Source organism: Pseudophryne corroboree, chromosome 6 (genome assembly GCF_028390025.1).
Source record: "Pseudophryne corroboree isolate aPseCor3 chromosome 6, aPseCor3.hap2, whole genome shotgun sequence".
NCBI lineage: Eukaryota > Metazoa > Chordata > Amphibia > Anura > Myobatrachidae > Pseudophryne > Pseudophryne corroboree.
In genome coordinates, this window is record NC_086449.1 from 199,146,176 (window position 1) to 199,164,580 (window position 18,405).

Consider the following 18,405-nt stretch of genomic DNA (forward strand, 5'->3'; position numbering starts at 1 on the left):
ATTTTCTATCGGGGGAAACCCACGCATCATCACACACTTCATTTAATTTATCTGATTCAGGAAAAACTACAGGTAGTTTTTTCACACCCCACATAATACCGTTTTTTGTGGTACTTGTAGTATCAGAAATATGTAACACCTCCTTCATTGCCCTTAACATGTAACGTGTGGCCCTAATGGAAAATACGTTTGTTTCTTCACCGTCGACACTGGAGTCAGTGTCCGTGTCTGTGTCGACCGACTGAGGTAATGAGCGTTTTAAAGCCCCTGACGGTGTTTGAGACGCCTGGACAGGTACTAATTGGTTTGCCGGCCGTCTCATGTCGTCAACCGACCTTGCAGCGTGTTGACATTATCACGTAATTCCCTAAATAAGCCATCCATTCCGGTGTCGACTCCCTAGAGAGTGACATCACCATTACAGGCAATTGCTCCGCCTCCTCACCAACATCGTCCTCATACATGTCGACACACACGTACCGACACACAGCACACACACAGGGAATGCTCTGATAGAGGACAGGACCCCACTAGCCCTTTGGGGAGACAGAGGGAGAGTTTGCCAGCACACACCAAAACGCTATAATTATACAGGGACAACCTTATATAAGTGTTTTCCCTTATAGCATCTTAATATATAATAATATCGCCACATAAAATGCCCCCCCTCTCTGTTTTAACCCTGTTTCTGTAGTGCAGTGCAGGGGAGAGCCTGGGAGCCTTCCTAGCAGCGGAGCTGTGTAGGAAAATGGCGCTGTGTGCTGAGGAGAATAGGCTCCGCCCCCTTTTCGGCGGGCTTCTTCTCCCGTTTTTCTGACAACCTGGCAGGGGTTAAATACATCCATATAGCCCCAGAGGCTATATGTGATGTATTTTTAGCCAGCATAGGTACTTTCATTGCTGCCCAGGGCGCCCCCCCCAGCGCCCTGCACCCTCAGTGACCGTTGGTGTGAAGTGTGCCGAGAGCAATGGCGCACAGCTGCAGTGCTGTGCGCTACCTCATGAAGACTGAGAAGTCTTCAGCCGCCGGTTTCTGGACCTCTTCTCTCTTCGGCATCTGCAAGGGGGTCGGCGGCGCGGCTCCGGTGACCCATCCAGGCTGTACCTGTGATCGTCCCTCTGGAGCTAGTGTCCAGTAGCCTAAGAAGCCAATCCATCCTGCACGCAGGTGAGTTCACTTCTTCTCCCCTAAGTCCCTCGTTGCAGTGAGCCTGTTGCCAGCAGGACTCACTGAAAATAAAAAACCTAACAAAACTTTTACTCTAAGCAGCTCTTTAGGAGAGCCACCTAGATTGCACCCTTCTCGGCCGGGCACAAAAACCTAACTGAGGCTTGGAGGAGGGTCATAGGGGGAGGAGCCAGTGCACACCACCTGATCCTAAAGCTTTTACTTTTGTGCCCTGTCTCCTGCGGAGCCGCTATTCCCATGGTCCTTACGGAGTCCCCAGCATCCACTTAGGACGTCAGAGAAAAGTGTGGTTTTTGTGCATGTAATATATCGCATGCGATGTATCACAGGGAAGTTTGACTGGCATTCTCAGGACACTCCCAGCCCCCGTAGCCCTCTATCCAGCCCATCAGATATATCTTATGATACAATTGTATGCCATACGATATATTGCATGTGATGTATAGCGGCTTCATCAATCGCATGTGATATATCTTATGCAAAAATAGCACAAAAGTATCAAATCGTATGGAATCACTCCCGGGAAGGTCCCGAGGGAGTTCAAGGGAAATTACATCCGATTTCAGCCTCAGACACATCATTGTAGTGTATGGGGGCCCATAATGTGTGTGCGGTAGATATATCTTATGTGATCTATGTCGCCACTTGTTAAGGGCCCCATACACTACAACAATATGTCTGAGGCTGAAGTTGGATGCAGATTCCCTTGAACTCCCCTGGGACCTTCCCGGGAGTGATTCCATACGATTTGGAAGTTTTGTTCTATTTTTGCATAAGATATATCGCATGCGATTAATGAAGCCGCTTAATCACATGCAATATATCGTACGGCATACAATTGTACCATAAGATATATCTGATGGGCTTGATAGAGGGCTACGGGGGCTGGGAGTGTCCTGAGAATGCCAGTCAAACTTCCCTGTGATACTTTGCATGCGATATATCACATGCACAAAAAACACACTTTTTTCATCCGATTCCATCCAATTCCGATATATCATTAGTGCAGCACCAACGACCTAGGGGATCCTATCCGACAGCCACGGGGACGAGCATCAGATTGGATACGATCTAAAACACATACGATTGTACACAATTTTATACAATATATCAGACGGATATATCGGAATTGTATGAAATCGTGTAAAATCGTACTCGTGTATGGGGCCCTTTAGACCACATGCGATATATCATGAGTAAATCTTATGTAAAAATAAGCAATTGTGTACAAAGTCGTAAGTACAGGACTCCCGGGAAGCTGCCGGGGAAGTTCAAGTGAAATCACAGGCGGCATCAACTTAAGATATGTTGCTGTAGTGTATGGCCACCTTGAGAACATACAATATATAAATAAGTTCTTATATTCTGTAAACGACCATGGACAATAAAGGACACACTGCTCATTCTCCCCATATAGGGGGATATCCTATTAGCAGCGCTTATAGACTCTCCGGTGGTTATCCTATTAGCCTCGATGCTGGGGTGCTGATCCCTCGATGCTGGCACTTATCAGTGGGTTGTGCCCCGTATGATCCCCTATACGCAGACTTTCAGAGCAGTGATAACACATGGGCTCAGGAACTTATCCCAGATCCCCCCCCAATAGTAGCAAGTACAAGAAAGAGCTGCATTGTGCCAGTTTGGGAGGTTCCAATGTCCATCAGAGATAACAGCATGTGCAGTAACATTTTTGGAGAAGCCCATTCAGTCCCTTCAGGTTATGTGTAAAATGACCGTGACTGAAATCAATACAAAGGAAGTCTATGTGACATTTCACTATCATTTTCTATAGGTTTGACATTTGACATGGGAGTTTAAACAGCATAATTTCAGTGTTTATGAACTCAGCCTAAACTGTGCTCTTTGTATAACCAACCTCTGCATATACCAGTACTACATTTACTTTAATGTTCATCATGAAACAGGAAACCAAGCTTCAGCAAAGTTGCGAATCCCTATTTCCTGACAAACGTGTGCAACTATTTTCCTTCCCCTGTATGTCCAACAGAGGACGTCTGCTCAACTAGATGGAAATGGAATGAACATGGGTGGTAATTCCAAGCTGATCGCAGCAGAAATTTTTTTAGCAGTTGGGCAAAACCATGTGCACTGCAGGGGGGGCAAATATAACATTTGCAGAGAGAGTTAGATTTGGGTGGGTTATATTGTTTCTGTGCAGGGTAAATACTGGCTGCTTTATTTTTACACTGAAATTTAGATTGCAGATTGAACACACCACACCCAAATCTAACTCTCTATGCACATGTTATATCTGCCTCCCCTGCAGTGCACATGGTTTTGCCCAACTGCTAACAAAGATCCTGCTGCGATCAACTCAGAATTACCCCCATGGTACATTAATATGGATTTTCATCCCTTGCTCACAACTTACGATCTTCCCGCACTCTGGATTCTGTTCTTATCTTTGTTATTCTTTGTTCTTCCTGGAAAAAAAATGACAGGTTAGATTACATTCTGGAATACCAGAGAGGACACTTTTCCTGGAACACACTGATTTAATGGAATTGTCCAACAGGTCTTACGTAAACGTGATCTGTATTGATTTACTATGTATTACTGAATACTTTAGACTCCAGGGCTGGGGTGCACCACACACCGTGTGCCCATTATAGATACTCCACTATCCCATACACAAGGAACAACACACACACACACACACACACACACACACACACACACACACAATACAGATGGAGCCCTGCTCATCAATCCCTTTAATGGGATTAACTGAGCCAATGCTGTCGGACTTAATCCCCTGTTATATTGTTCTCTCTGTATTGTATTGCAGCTGAGAACAATAGATGAAAGGCTTATACCAGGCATGTCCAAACTGGGGCCCTCCAGCTGTTGTGAAACTACAAATCCCAGCCTGCCCTGACACAGTTTTGCTGTCAGAGAATGCTAAAGCTGTGTCAGGGCATGCTGGGATGTGTAGTTTCTCAACAGCTGGAGGGCCGCAGTTTGGACATGCCTGACTTATGCTAATAAGCCTTGGTGCAGCATGGCGCACCAGAGAAGGCTAGATGAGCGAGGCTCCATCTGTATGGTTCATTCACTCAGAAACCAATTAACCTGTCAGTTCTTGAAATGTAGTAAGAAAACAGTGCAAACATGGGGACAGCATAAAAAAACCCTGCCGTTTGGTCTTGATGCTGTGAAGAAAGCAATACTAACCACTGTGACACATCAGGTCTCACATTGCTCCTTCCAGTATGCATTATGCTACACAGCCAGGCTCTATGCTACCATTAACATAACCTAGTCAGTTGTTTAGAAGGCCCAATAGTTACAGGAGAATGAGTGACATATTGTATCCAGTGCTTTAAACATCTTCACTGCTCTAGATCCTAGCTCCTATTTTAGATTATTATTCTATCAATACTAGATGCTTAATTGGATTCATGTGATTTTATACATTTGGTTTACATCAAAACATTTAACTAAATCCCATCTCCCTGTTATCTAAAGAGAGCGGCAGCTAACGTTTGACACTAGATTTTACGACCAGCGTTACTATTATATGAACCAACCTGAACTGCATATGGATTTCTATATATGTATCCGCATCATATGTATAATCTTTCCTGTGCTTGTGATCAACTACAATAATGACAGGGTCAGCTGGAGCTGACGTTTATTGGAAGTCATGCAGTACTTTTTACATCAGTTCTGGTTGGGTATTATGGAGAACCAATGGTGGCAGTGTATAATGGACACATCTGGATGATAACATGCAGGTTACAGCTCTGGTCTTGGGCTAAAATAGCATCACCAGGTTCTAAAAATGGATTAGGTTTACTCCTAATCATGCAAGGCTTACAAATACCATTATATCTATTACCTTCTCCTTAATTTCCATCTCTGCATCGGATTCATCAATCCACCGGTCAAAGTCTGGAGCCAGGAACAATGGTTTACGCTCCTGCTTGGTCAAGCGTGGCCACCAATGGTCTTCACTCTTCTTCACAGTGATGGTAACATGGCGCTGCGTGGATCGCTGCAGAACCTGTCCAGACATCCATGCAGAACAAAGCAACACAAAGAGACATTATTTATGATCCTAACCACCAAGGCATAGCATTTCTCTCTATCCACTCATTTGCTGGATGAAGGTGAAGACATACCTTTGCTTTTACAGGTTCAAGGAATTCCAATGAAAACTGGTATGTGTTAACCCCTTTGGCACCATGTCCCAGAGCTTAGAAGAAAAAAAAAAAAAAAAAAAAAAAAAAGAGCTGGTCATTATTCCTAATTTTAAATCACTAAAATACAAAATGCAAGTTATTTTAAGTTTCGACTATAATTGCTTTAATGAGAATGTTCCCTTAGTTAACTGTTCTATGAGCTCACTGGTAAAGGGTTTTCTCAGCTGTATCACTAGAGGCTTGTGATGGTAAATATGGTAATTGAGAGCATCTAGTAGAAAGACATTGGATCTCACCTTTGAAATTCAGGACATTGTCTGTAATGTTGATATCTGGATTCTGCAGAGTGCAAACAAGAATGTTAATAATGAAGTTATATACAACAGCAAGTTCTTTCAGAGGCATACACTCTAGACGATTTAATTGGACAATATGCACAATATAGATAAAGATATTATCCTGCATATCGTCAAGTGTGCGCACTATAACGATGCACGCTCCGCGGGTCATTATTTGTCTACTGAACATGCATTCCAATTAGGCTATATCCTTCATGATTGCATATTTGGGGATGAGAGGGGTGACGTCACTGAACAATCATCCAGTGTGCATGCACTTTATCTCTCATTCTGCAGCTGAGGACATTTCAAGGGAAATCTTTTTTTTTTTGGTTCAAAATTGTCTAGTGTGTACCATGAGTGATTACATAACAAACAAAGACGATATATGAAGACACTGCCACTGTGCCATTTACTAAGCTCTGAAAATGATTTTGAAGCTTGACTGTGACAGTTAACAAATAGGGATAGCATGCTCTTTCCAATACAGTGCAGTGCAGTGCAGATGTGTGACTTAAGCTGGATACACACTATAAGATTGTCTGTCCAATCTTTCTGGTTGGAGTGAAAATCTTGTAATGTATGGGAGCAAATAACAGTCAAAGACCGGGTTTTTGTGCCACCATTAGCAACTAACCTGAATGACCTCAAAAACAAAATCACAGTAGCGGTGATTCAGTGGAAGAAGACACTTAGGGGTAAATTTACTAAGGCTTCTAAAAATGAAAAGTGGAGATGTGCCCTTAGCAACCAAGAATTTGCATGTTCGTGCCAAAAAGGGGATGTGGCCTCGCTGCAAGGGGCATGGTCTTGCAGGTAAAGACTACCTTATACCCCAGTTTTGCAACCTGCATGCCCAGACATTGGCCACCACAGTCAATATAAAACCCTGAATCATTATTTGCCATTTTCCTCCTTATAGTAATACCCATTACACATTATTCCACATGCCGTAATGTCCATTACACATTATGCCACTCTCAGTTATGCACAACACTATTTTATGCCCCACACACATTAATGCCCCTTACAAATTATGCCCCACAATAAGGCTTCGAATTAGTTTTAAATTACCTGCTAGTTGCCAGGGGTTTCATGATAGTTGCCAGGAGTCTCATGTCTCAGACTGTTCAGCCACACACATAGCCCTGGGCCCACCTTTTTGAATGATATCCGGACTATAGGTCAACCACTAATGGTCGACATCCATTAGGTTGATATGGTCAAAAGGTGACATGTGAAATGTAGGCAGTACAAATGGTCGACATGGCAATGGTCAACACAAGTTTTTATGTTTTTTATTTGCATTTTTATTAACGTATTCATACTGGCAGTGGAGCAAAGCACCTTGCCTGAAGCATGAAACGGTATGCGTTACAAATTGGTGTGTGTGGGGATGGCAGAAAATCGACAAAACACTCCCCAAAAAATTATTTGTCAGCTTTTTTTGTTGACCTTTGACCCTGTCGATCTTTTCCACTGTCTATGTATTCCATGTCAACCTGTAGATACCGTAGACTTTTAGGGGTCAACCTAATGACCGCAGACCTAATGATCCCAGTGATCACAAAAACACGCTATGGCATGTATTTTACCCCAAAACAGCCACCTGTGACCCACGTTTAGAAGATGAGCGGGTCCCACAGGACGCGCTCATCTGTATCTGTGTGTCATTGCCTAGCCAGTCAGCGGCACACAGGAGGTGACTAGCTGTTTCCCCAGCCAATCACATCCTGTAGTCTCCAGCCAATAATAGCCTGCAGTGTCTCCATTCACTGCCCGCCTCGCCAGTCCGGCACGATTGGAATCCTCCTCCCCGCTGACCCTGGGTTCCGCTGCAAGCACCAATACACTGGCCCCGCTCATCCTGCACAGCACTGCCTCCTACTCGCTGACCCTGGGCTCTGCCACCAGCACCAAGACACTGACCCCGCTCACCCGACACTGCGCCGCCTCTTTCCCGCTGCACGCTGACCCTGGGCTCCGCGGCCAGCACCATGAGACTGGCCCCGCTCACCCGCACAGCGTCACCTCCTCCCAACTGCACCCTGACCCTGGGTTCCGCTGCAAGCACCAAGACACTGGTCCCGCTCACCCGGCACAGTGCCACCAGCGCCCTCCTCCGCAACGGTGAGTGCATCTGCCCTGTGACCCCAGCGACGTGTGCCTGCACTTCAGCAGGCTGTGTGGGGTGGTGGATGGGCTTGCTGTAGAGGGTTCCAGCATTGCTGTCTGCGGGGGATGACTGAGGGGCTGAGGCTGCAATGTGTATAACATGCTCTACCTAGTGCATTGTGTATAACATGCTCTACCTGGTGCATTGTATATAATGTGCGCTACCTGGCGCAACGTGTATAATGTGCGCTACCTGGCGCAACATGTATAACGTGCTCTACCTGGCGCAGTATGTATAACGTGCTCTACCTGGCGCAGTATGTATAACGTGCTCTACCTGGCGCAGTATGTATAACGTGCTCTACCTGGCGCAGTATGTATAACGTGCTCTACCTGGCGCAGTATGTATAACGTGCTCTATTTGGCGCAGTGTGTATAGGAGGTTCTACCTGGTGCAATGTGTATAAGCAGCACTACTATGTGGTGTAATGTGAATTGACACTATTATGTGGTCACGCCCCTTCCCCACAAAAACCACGCCCCTAAATATTTTCTGCACGCACTGTCTAAGCTTTCATATCTAGGAGGTGGAGCATCAATTCACTTTCTGCTGAAGGACACCAAAATGTCTAGTAAATTTAAATTCTTTTTATCTGTCAGGAGGAGCAATATCTGTACTCAATTAGATATGTCCTAGTGAGTACTCGTTATTATGACATATGAATATGTTCTATTTATTAATAATCAATTTACAGTAAGTATATGTATAGATATATTCGTGCGTACTCAAAAGTATGACATCTTTCAAACAATCATTCTATGGTAAGTATACATGTAAGAAGGTAAGTATAAAAGGATTGCAAATATTAATTCAAAGGATCACTGTTTATATAAGTGTATTATGATTAAAATCGATAAATATGTGTTCACGCAATGTGCTGCAGTTTATTACGGTGTTGATCTTCAGTTCTATAGTAAGTATACATGTAAAAAGGTAAGTATAAAGGGATTGCAAATATTCATTCAAGGAATCACTGTTTGCATAAATGTGCCAAGATTAAATCAGTAAGTATCATATATTCACGCAATGTGCTGCAGTTTGTTACTATTGTATTTATTTTCAATCTACAGTAAGTATATAGGTGAATGTACTCACATGCCCTCAAGGATGCAGCGTCTGCAGTAAGCACATGACTAAACAAATGTAAATAGACTGTGAATATGTTCTCAGGGAAACAAAATGTTCACAGATGCATAAACTTATATCAGTGAGCACCATATGTTCATCTAGTTCGCTGCAATTTATCACTGTGTTTGCTGAACTAAATAAACCTGTAATAGCGCAGTATATTATTACTATTGCAGCAGTAAGACATATTTTCATTGGGCCCAAGACCATTGGTACCTATCAATTATGTGCAAGTATCAACTGATGCAAACATAATAGGTTAGAGATTGTACCTTAATAAACTTTATTTTCACCATGTGTCCCTGTAAATATGGTATTTTACTTTTGCATTTATGCACTCATATCCACTGAATTGAGTGCACTAGTAATTTCACATTGCTATAATAATTATGCTGAAAAGATTGCTGATTATTCAGTCAGCCCAGTGTAGTTACTAATGTATTGGTTACATGCAGCAATTAGTTGACACATTTGTAATAGTTTGTAACTATTATTTGGTGTAATCATCAGCCTTAATAAACTTTATTTTACCCAGTGTGTCCCTGTTAATATGATATTTTATGCACTCATATCCACTGAATTAAATGTATTTGTCATTTCACATAACTATAATAATTGCACTAAAGGGCCCCATACACTAGAACGATAATGTCCAATTTCGGGCATTCGGGCCGATATACTGTATCGGGTGAAATCGGGCATTTTGGAGGTGTATCCGATCCGATGCGCGTTGGATCGACTCCCCTAGATTGTTAGTGCTGCACTCGTAATATGTCGGTTCCCGCAGGTATGGTTGGGATCGCATACTATATATCGCATGCAAAATGTACCAAATCGTATGGAACCGCTCCCGGGAGAGTTCAAGGGAAATCACCTCCGACTTCAGCCTCAGACATATCGCAGTAGTGTATGGGGCTCTTAAGAAGATTGCTGTTTATTCATACAGCCCAGTATAGTTACTGATTTGTTGTTAGTTACATGAAACCGTTGCTTGATACATTTGTAACAATTGATGATTTTGAGCAGCAACTGTTTCTAGTTTTATTCCCAGGGCTGGATAGGCTTTATTATACAATGTATCTTTATACTTGTGGCGATTTGGTATTGTGCATGTACAGCTTGTATAGACCACGGGTACTGAGGTTAAGTACAAGAATATATCTGCATCAATATACCGGGCATGGATTCCCATACATATTCTCTTGTAAAATTCAGTACATATATCCGACGTGAACTTTTATTCATTAAATGTGACACCATATGTCTACAACAACAATAATAGCATTTTAGCCGATAATACACTTGCTATAATTAATTCCTCATGATGCCTCATGTATATTCCTTTATAATTTGCAGTACATATTGCTCTCTCCTGTCCGTGTTATTGTATCTGGACAGCGCTCTTATAAATCTTGGTATACACATATATAGTAGTAATCTATTTCATGGGCTGCACAGCACGGATCAAGTGGAGATATATTTACAAATACATTTCAATACAGAGTAGTGGCCATAACACCGCTGACATGTGTTTCGTATTGGACTTCCTCACAAGAAACTGTATGCTACACAGCCCAGCAGCACTGTCACCCCCTCCTCCCCTTGCAACACTTTTGTACTGTCCAAATCAAGTCTGTATTTTTATATTTGAATCATTAATAAGATTAAGAAGAACCGTAATTCCGATAGGACAGGTAGGGCCCCAATTTTTAAAAGTGAGGGGTCCCTGGGACCCACTTTTTTGGGGGCTCAGCGCGATCACTGGATCCTCACCCTTTTTGAAATACCCTGTGCTTTTATATCTAATGGATCAAATCTGAAACAAGTAATCTCTTCAGGAATCTGCATTGATGTTATTAACCAACAGTTTTAGATTTATTTCCATGCAAGCTCTGCAGTTAAGTTAGTGACATAGGGGGTCATTCCGAGTTGTTCGCTCGTTGCAGATTTTCGCAACAGAGCGATTAAGGCGAAAATGCGCATGTGCATGGTACGCAGTGCGCATGCGCTAAGTATTTTAGCACAAAATTTAGTAGATTTACTCACGTCCGAACGAAAAATTTTCATCGTTGAAGTGATCGGAGTGTGATTGACAGGAAGTGGGTGTTTCTGGGCGGAAACTGACCGTTTTCTGGGAGTGTGCGGAAAAACGTAGGCGTGCCAGGATAAAATGCGGGAGTGTCTGGAGAAACGGGGGAGTGGCTGGCCGAACGCAGGGCGTGTTTGTGACGTCAAACTAGGAACGAAACGGGCTGAGCTGATCGCAGTGTAGGATTAAGTCTGGAGCTACTCAGAAATTGCTAAGAATTATTTATTAGCAATTCTGCTACTCTTTCATTTGCAATTCTGCTAAGCTAAGATACACTCCCAGAGGGCGGCGGCCTAGCGTGTGCAATGCTGCTAAAAGCAGCTAGCGAGTGAACAACTCGGAATGACCCCCATAGTAACATAGGGGCTAATTCAGACCTGATCGTTGCTGTGCGTGTTCGCACAGCAGCGATCAGGTCTGAAGTGTGCATGTGTCGGCACACTGCATGCCAGACAGCCGACGGCTGTCGTAGCCCAGCAATTGCCTCTGCCTGAGTGACAGGCAGAGGAGGTTCCTGGGCGGGAGGGCGGCGTTTAGCCATTTAGGGGGCATGGTCCGGGCAATGCAGACATGTCCGGACCGTTGGGGGGGCGGGCCATGGCGGCTGCGTGTGATGTTAGCAGGAGCTGTGCTGGCTGGGAGCTACTACTGAAGTACAAAAGCATCGCGATGCAACTCTGAATCACCCCCATAGTTAATGAGATTGAAAAGAGGCAAAATGCCCATCAGGTTCAACCTATATTTTATACTAAGCTGTGCACATTATAATGTACCTGCTGAAGTAATGGATTTAGTACCAATTGACAACTATAATTCGTATCACTCCCAGATATTTAATGTCAATATATTAAATGCAACTGAACACATCAGGCACCATACTGTCTATGTGGACTTTATAACCAAGAGCAGTACCATGCTAGGGACTGTACTTCAACCTCCTTCATGGAATGTTTAATGAACTTGGTATTAAGCAAAGGCGCCGAAAGGGGGGCCCTGATCCACCGCTTAACCCCTCCTGAGTTTACTTACCTTGATCAGGGAAGCTGGTCCCTCCTCCTCCTCAGCGCCAATGAAAGTATTATGGGGGTGCTGTGTATACTCAGTATTATTATGGGGGGTGCTGTGTATATTGTCAAAGTCGAAAAATATTGTAATGCATATGCCTTGTACTAACCCCATGCACATGCCCGCTGCTCGTGCACTCAGTCTGCCGTGCGTGCACATATCCGCAATTTGCGTAGGATCGCTCCGGCGATCATGCGCGTGATATGGGTATTTACGGCGGAGTTTGTGAGCGCATTGAGGGTTATCAGAACATTACATATTTAATCCAAATAGTGCACATTGTACACATAGCCCCCTGCACCACATCAGAAAGAAATAGCTGTTTAAAATGGTAACAGAACAAAGGGATTCATCTTTACAGGATAGGAGGGGACAGAACAAGGTTACAAGGTGGTGTTTGGTATCCAGCTGTAGGGTATTTTAAGGGAAACATTCTGGTGTTGGTTTGAGGAAGATCGCATGTTCCTGTGGATAGTTAGATGCAGAAGCAGAATATAGGTTTAAACTGTATTTACTGTATATTATGTATGCGGGGGGAATCCAGAGGAGACCACCCACAAGAGCAGTTGAGAAAGACATAGCCCACCTTTTCAAATCCACCTATGACCTCTTCTGTAATGTAAAGACACATCCCTGTGTCCAATGGACAATGAGATTACAGTGACCATTGTATTGTGTATGCACGTTGTGTATAAAAATAAGAATTTACTCACCGGTAATTCTATTTCTCGTAGTCCGTAGTGGATGCTGGGAACTCCGTAAGGACCATGGGGAATAGATGGGCTCCGCAGGAGACTGGGCACTCTAAAGAAAAGATTAGGTACTATCTGGTGTGCACTGGCTCCTCCCTCTATGCCCCTCCTCCGGACCTCAGTTAGGGAAACTGTGCCCGGAAGAGCTGACATTACAAGGAAAGGATTTTTGGAATCCAGGGTAAGACTCATACCAGCCACACCAATCACACCGTACAACTTGTGATAACCTTACCCAGTTAACAGTATGAACAACAACTGAGCCTCACTCAACGGATGGCTCATAACAATAACCCTTATTTAAGCAATAACTATATACACGTATTGCAGAAAGTCCGCACTTGGGACGGGCGCCCAGCATCCACTACGGACTACGAGAAATAGAATTACCGGTGAGTAAATTCTTATTTTCTCTGACGTCCTAGTGGATGCTGGGAACTCCGTAAGGACCATGGGGATTATACCAAAGCTCCCAAACGGGCGGGAGAGTGCGGATGACTCTGCAGCACCGAATGAGCAAACACAAGGTCCTCCTCAGCCAGGGTATCAAACTTGTAGAACTTTGCAAAGGTGTTTGAACCCGACCAAGTAGCCGCTCGGCAAAGCTGTAAAGCCGAGACCCCTCGGGCAGCCGCCCAAGAAGAGCCCACCCTCCTTGTGGAATGGGCTTTTACTGATTTTGGATGCGGCAATCCAGCCGCAGAATGAGCCAGCTGAATCGTGCTACAGATCCAGCGAGCAATAGTTTGCTTTGAAGCAGGAGCACCCAGCTTGTTGGGTGCATGCAGGATAAACAGCGAGTCAGTCTTCCTGACTCCAGCCGTTCTGGAAACATATATTTTCAAAGCCCTGACTACGTCCAGCAACTTGGCGTCCTCCAAGTCCAGAGTAGCCGCAGGTACCACAATAGGTTGGTTCAAATGAAACGATGATACCACCTTTGGGAGAAATTGGGGACGAGTCCTCAATTCTGCCCTGTCCATATGGGAGATCAGATCTGGGCTTTTACATGACAAAGCCGCCAATTCCGACACACGCCTAGCCGATGCTAAGGCCAACAGCATGACCACTTTCCACGTGAGATACTTTAGTTCCACGGTCTTAAGTGGCTCAAACCAGTGGGATTTTAGGAAATCCAACACAATGTTAAGATCCCAGGGTGCCACTGGTGGCACAAAATGGGGCTGAATATGCAGCACTCCCTTAACAAACGTCTGAACCTCAGGCAGTGAAGCCAGTTCTTTTTTAAAGAAAATGGATAGGGCCGAAATCTGGACCTTTATGGACCCCAATTTTAGGCCCATAGTCACCCCTGACTGTAGGAAGTGCAGGAATCGACCCAGCTGGAATTCCTCTGTAGGGGCCGTCCTGGCCTCACACCAAGCAACATATTTTCGCCATATACGGTGATAATGCTTTGCTGTCACGTCCTTCCTAGCCTTTATCAGCGTAGGAATAACTTCATCCGGAATGCCTTTTTCCGCTAGGATCCGGCGTTCAACCGCCATGCCGTCAAACGCAGCCGCGGTAAGTCTTGGAACAGACAGGGCCCTTGTTGCAGCAGGTCCTGTCTGAGAGGCAGAGGCCATGGGTCCTCTGTGCGCATTTCTTGCAGTTCCGGGTACCAAGTCCTTCTTGGCCAATCCGGAACAATGAGTATTGTTCTTATTCCTCTCTTTCTTACTATTCTCAGTACCTTGGGTATGAGAGGAAGAGGAGGAAACACATATACCGACTGGTACACCCACGGTGTCACTAGGGCGTCCACAGCTATCGCCTGAGGGTCCCGTGACCTGGCGCAATATCTTTTTAGCTTTTTGTTGAGGCGGGACGCCATCATGTCCACCTGTGGCAGTTCCCATCGCTTTGCAATCTGTGTGAAGACTTCTTGATGAAGTCCCCACTCTCCCGGGTGGAGGTCGTGTCTGCTGAGGAAGTCTGCTTCCCAGTTGTCCACTCCCGGAATGAACACTGCTGACAGTGCTTGCACGTGATTCTCCGCCCACCGAAGAATCTTTGTGGCTTCTGCCATTGCCATCCTGCTTCTTGTGCCGCCCTGGCGGTTTACATGGGCGACCGCCGTGATGTTGTCTGACTGAATCAGCACTGGCTGGTTTCGAAGCAGGGGCTCTGCTTGACTCAGGGCGTTGTAAATGGCCCTTAGTTCCAATATATTTATGTGTAGAGAAGTCTCCAGACTTGACAACAGCCCTTGGAAGTTTCTTCCCTGAGTGACTGCCCCCCATCCTCGGAGGCTTGCATCCGTGGTCACCAGGACCCAGTCCTGTATGCCGAACCTGCGGCCCTCGAGAAGGTGAGCACTCTGCAGCCACCACAGAAGAGACACCCTGGCCCTTGGGGACAGGGTGATCAGCCGATGCATCTGGAGATGCGATCCGGACCACTTGTCCAACAGAGCCCACTGAAAGATCCTTGCATGGAACCTGCCGAAGGGAATGGCTTCGTATGAAGCCACCATCTTTCCCAGGACTCGCGTGTAGTGATGCACCGATACCTGTTTTGGTTTCAGGAGGTCCCTGACCAGAGATGCTAATTCCTGGGCCTTCTCCACCGGGAGAAACACCTTCTTCTGTTCTGTGTCCAGAATCATGCCCAGGAAAAGCAGACGCGTCGTAGGAATCAGCTGCGACTTTGGAACATTCAGAATCCAGCCGTGCTGTTGCAACACTTCCTGAGAGAGTGCTACGCTGATCAAAAACTGCTCTCTGGACCTCGCCTTTATGAGGAGATCGTCCAAGTACGGGATAACTATAACTCCCTTCTTCCGAAGGAGTATCATAATTTCAGCCATTACTTTGGTAAATATCCTCGGTGCCGTGGACAGGCCAAACGGCAACGTCTGGAACTGGTAATGACAGTCCTGTACCACAAACCTGAGGTACTCCTGGTGAAGTGGGTAAATGGGGACATGCAAGTAAGCATCCTTGATGTCCAGCGACACCATAAAATCCCCCTCTTCCAGGCTTGCAATAACCGCTCTGAGCGATTCCATTTTGAACTTGAATTTCTTTATAAAAAAGTGTTCAAGGATTTTAAATTCAGAATGGGTCTCACCGAACCGTCCGGTTTCGGTACCACAAACATTGTGGAATAGTAACCCCTTCCCTGTTGAAGGAGGGGGACCCTGATAATCACTTGCTGGAGGTACAGCTTGTGAATTGCCGCCAGTACTACCTCCCTTTCCATGGGGGAAGCTGGCAAGGCTGATTTGAGGCAACGGCGGGGGGGGAGTCGCTTCGAATTCCAGCTTGTATTCCAGCCCTGAGATACAATTTGTACAGCCCAGAGATCCACCTGTGAGCGAACCCACTGGTTGATGAAGTTTCGGAGACGCGCCCCCACCGCACCTGGCTCCGCCTGTGGAGCCCCAACGTCATGCGGTGGACTTAGTGGAAGCAGGGGAGGACTTTTGTTCCTGGGAACTGGCTGCATGGTGCAGCTTCTTACCTCTACCCCTGCCTCTGGCAAGAAAGGATGCGCCCCTGACCCTCTTGCCTTTCTGAGAACGAAAGGACTGCATTTGATAATACGGTGCTTTCTTAGGCTGTGAGGAAACCTGAGGCAAGAAAGTCGACTTTCCAGCTGTCGCTGTGGACACGAGGTCCGATAGACCGTCCCCAAACAATTCCTCACCCTTATAAGGCAAAACCTCCATGTGTTTTTTAGAATCAGCATCTCCTGTCCATTGCCGAGTCCATAAGACCCTCCTGGCAGAAATGGACATAGCATTAATTCTAGAGCCCAGCAGGCAAATGTCCCTCTGAGCATCCCGCATATATAAGACGACGTCTTTTATATGGCTCAGGGTTAGCAAAACAGTATCCCTGTCGAGGGAATCTATGTCGTCTGACAAGAGTATCTGTCTATGCTGCTACAGCACTACACATCCAGGCTGAAGCAATAGCAGGTCTCAGTAGAGTACCAGAGTGTGTATACACTGACTTCAGGATAGCTTCCTGAGACGGCAGGGCCACCTTTTTAGATAAGCGTGTCAGCGCCTTGTCCACCCTAGGGGATGTTTCCCAACGTAACCTGTCCGTTGGCGGGAAAGGGTACGCCATCAGTAACCTCTTAGAAATCACTAGTTTCTTATCAGGGGAACTCCACGCTTCTTCGCATAATTCATCAGATGGGGGAAAAGTCACTGGCTGCTTTTTCTCCCCAAACATATAAACCCTCTTGGTATTAACAGGGTTAATCTCAGAAATGTGTAATACATCTTTCATTGCAATAATCATGTATCGGATGGCCTTGGTCATTTTAGACTGTAAATGTGCCTCATCATTGTCGACACTTGAGTCGGACTCCGTGTCGACATCTGTGTTAACCATCTGAGATAGAGGGCGTTTATGAGCCCCTGACGGTTTCTGAGTCGCCAGGGCAGGCGCGGGTTGAGACCCCGGCTGTCCCAAGGCTGCAGCGTCATCAAACCTTTTATGTAAGGAGCTTACATTGTCATTTAAGACCTTCCACATATCCATCCAATCAGGTGTCGGCCCCGACGGGGGCGACACCACACTTATCTGCCCTTGCTCCGCCTCCACGTAACCCTCCTCATCAAACATGTCGACACAGCCGTACCGACACACCGCACACACACAGGGAATGCTCAGACTGAGGACAGGACCCTACAAAGTCCTTTGGGGAGACAGAGAGAGAGTATGCCAGTACACACCATAGCGCTATATAACACAGGGATTTTCACTTATAATAAGTGATTACCCAATAGCTGCCTTATATGTTTTATTTGCGCCTAAATTTATGTGCCCCCCCTCTCTTTTTTACCCTTCTTGTACCTGGATACTGCAGGGGAGAGCCTGGGGAGCTGCTTCCAGCGGAGCTGTGAAGAGAAAATGGCGCTGGTGTGCTGAGGAAGAAGGCCCCGCCCCCTCAGTGGCGGGCTTCTATCCCGCTTTCTGTGTAAAAAAAATGGCGGGGGTTTTTACATATATACAGTGCCAGAATGTATATATGTATTTTTATTGCCAAAAGGTACTTCAATTGCTGCCCAGGGCGCCCTCCCCCAGCGCCCTGCACCCTACAGTGACCGGAGTGTGTAAGTGTGCTGGGAGCAATGGCGCACAGCTGCGGTGCTGTGCGCTACCTTAAATGAAGACAGGAGTCTTCTGCCGCCGATTTCGTCGTCTTCCAGCTTCTGTTCTTCAGGCTCTGCGAGGGGGACGGCGGCGCGGCTCCGGGAACGGACGATCGAGGACAGGTGCCTGTGTTTGAACCCTCTGGAGCTAATGGTGTCCAGTAGCCTAAGAAGCACAAGCTAGCTGCAAGCAGGTAGGTTTGCTTCTCTCCCCTTAGTCCCACGTAGCAGTGAGTCTGTTGCCAGCAGAAGCTCACTGAAAATAAAAAACCTAATAAATACTTTCTTTACTAGTAAGCTCAGGAGAGCCCACTAGGAGCACCCAGCTCTGGCCGAGCACAGATTCTAACTGAGGTCTGGAGGAGGGGCATAGAGGGAGGAGCCAG

General features: G+C 45.8%; 1 protein-coding gene across 1 annotated transcript in view; it reads right to left on the reverse strand.

The window, feature by feature from the left end:
* HACD3 (3-hydroxyacyl-CoA dehydratase 3) overlaps positions 1-18,405 on the reverse strand; it is a 36,560-nt gene that overhangs the window by 14,011 nt on the left and 4,144 nt on the right. The window contains exons 2-5 of the mRNA XM_063925599.1: positions 5,652-5,694; positions 5,335-5,408; positions 5,052-5,216; positions 3,582-3,633 (exon numbers count right to left, since the gene is read on the reverse strand). Coding sequence (XP_063781669.1) covers positions 3,582-3,633; positions 5,052-5,216; positions 5,335-5,408; positions 5,652-5,694 — 334 coding nt within the window. The remainder of the gene's footprint in view (positions 1-3,581; positions 3,634-5,051; positions 5,217-5,334; positions 5,409-5,651; positions 5,695-18,405) is intronic.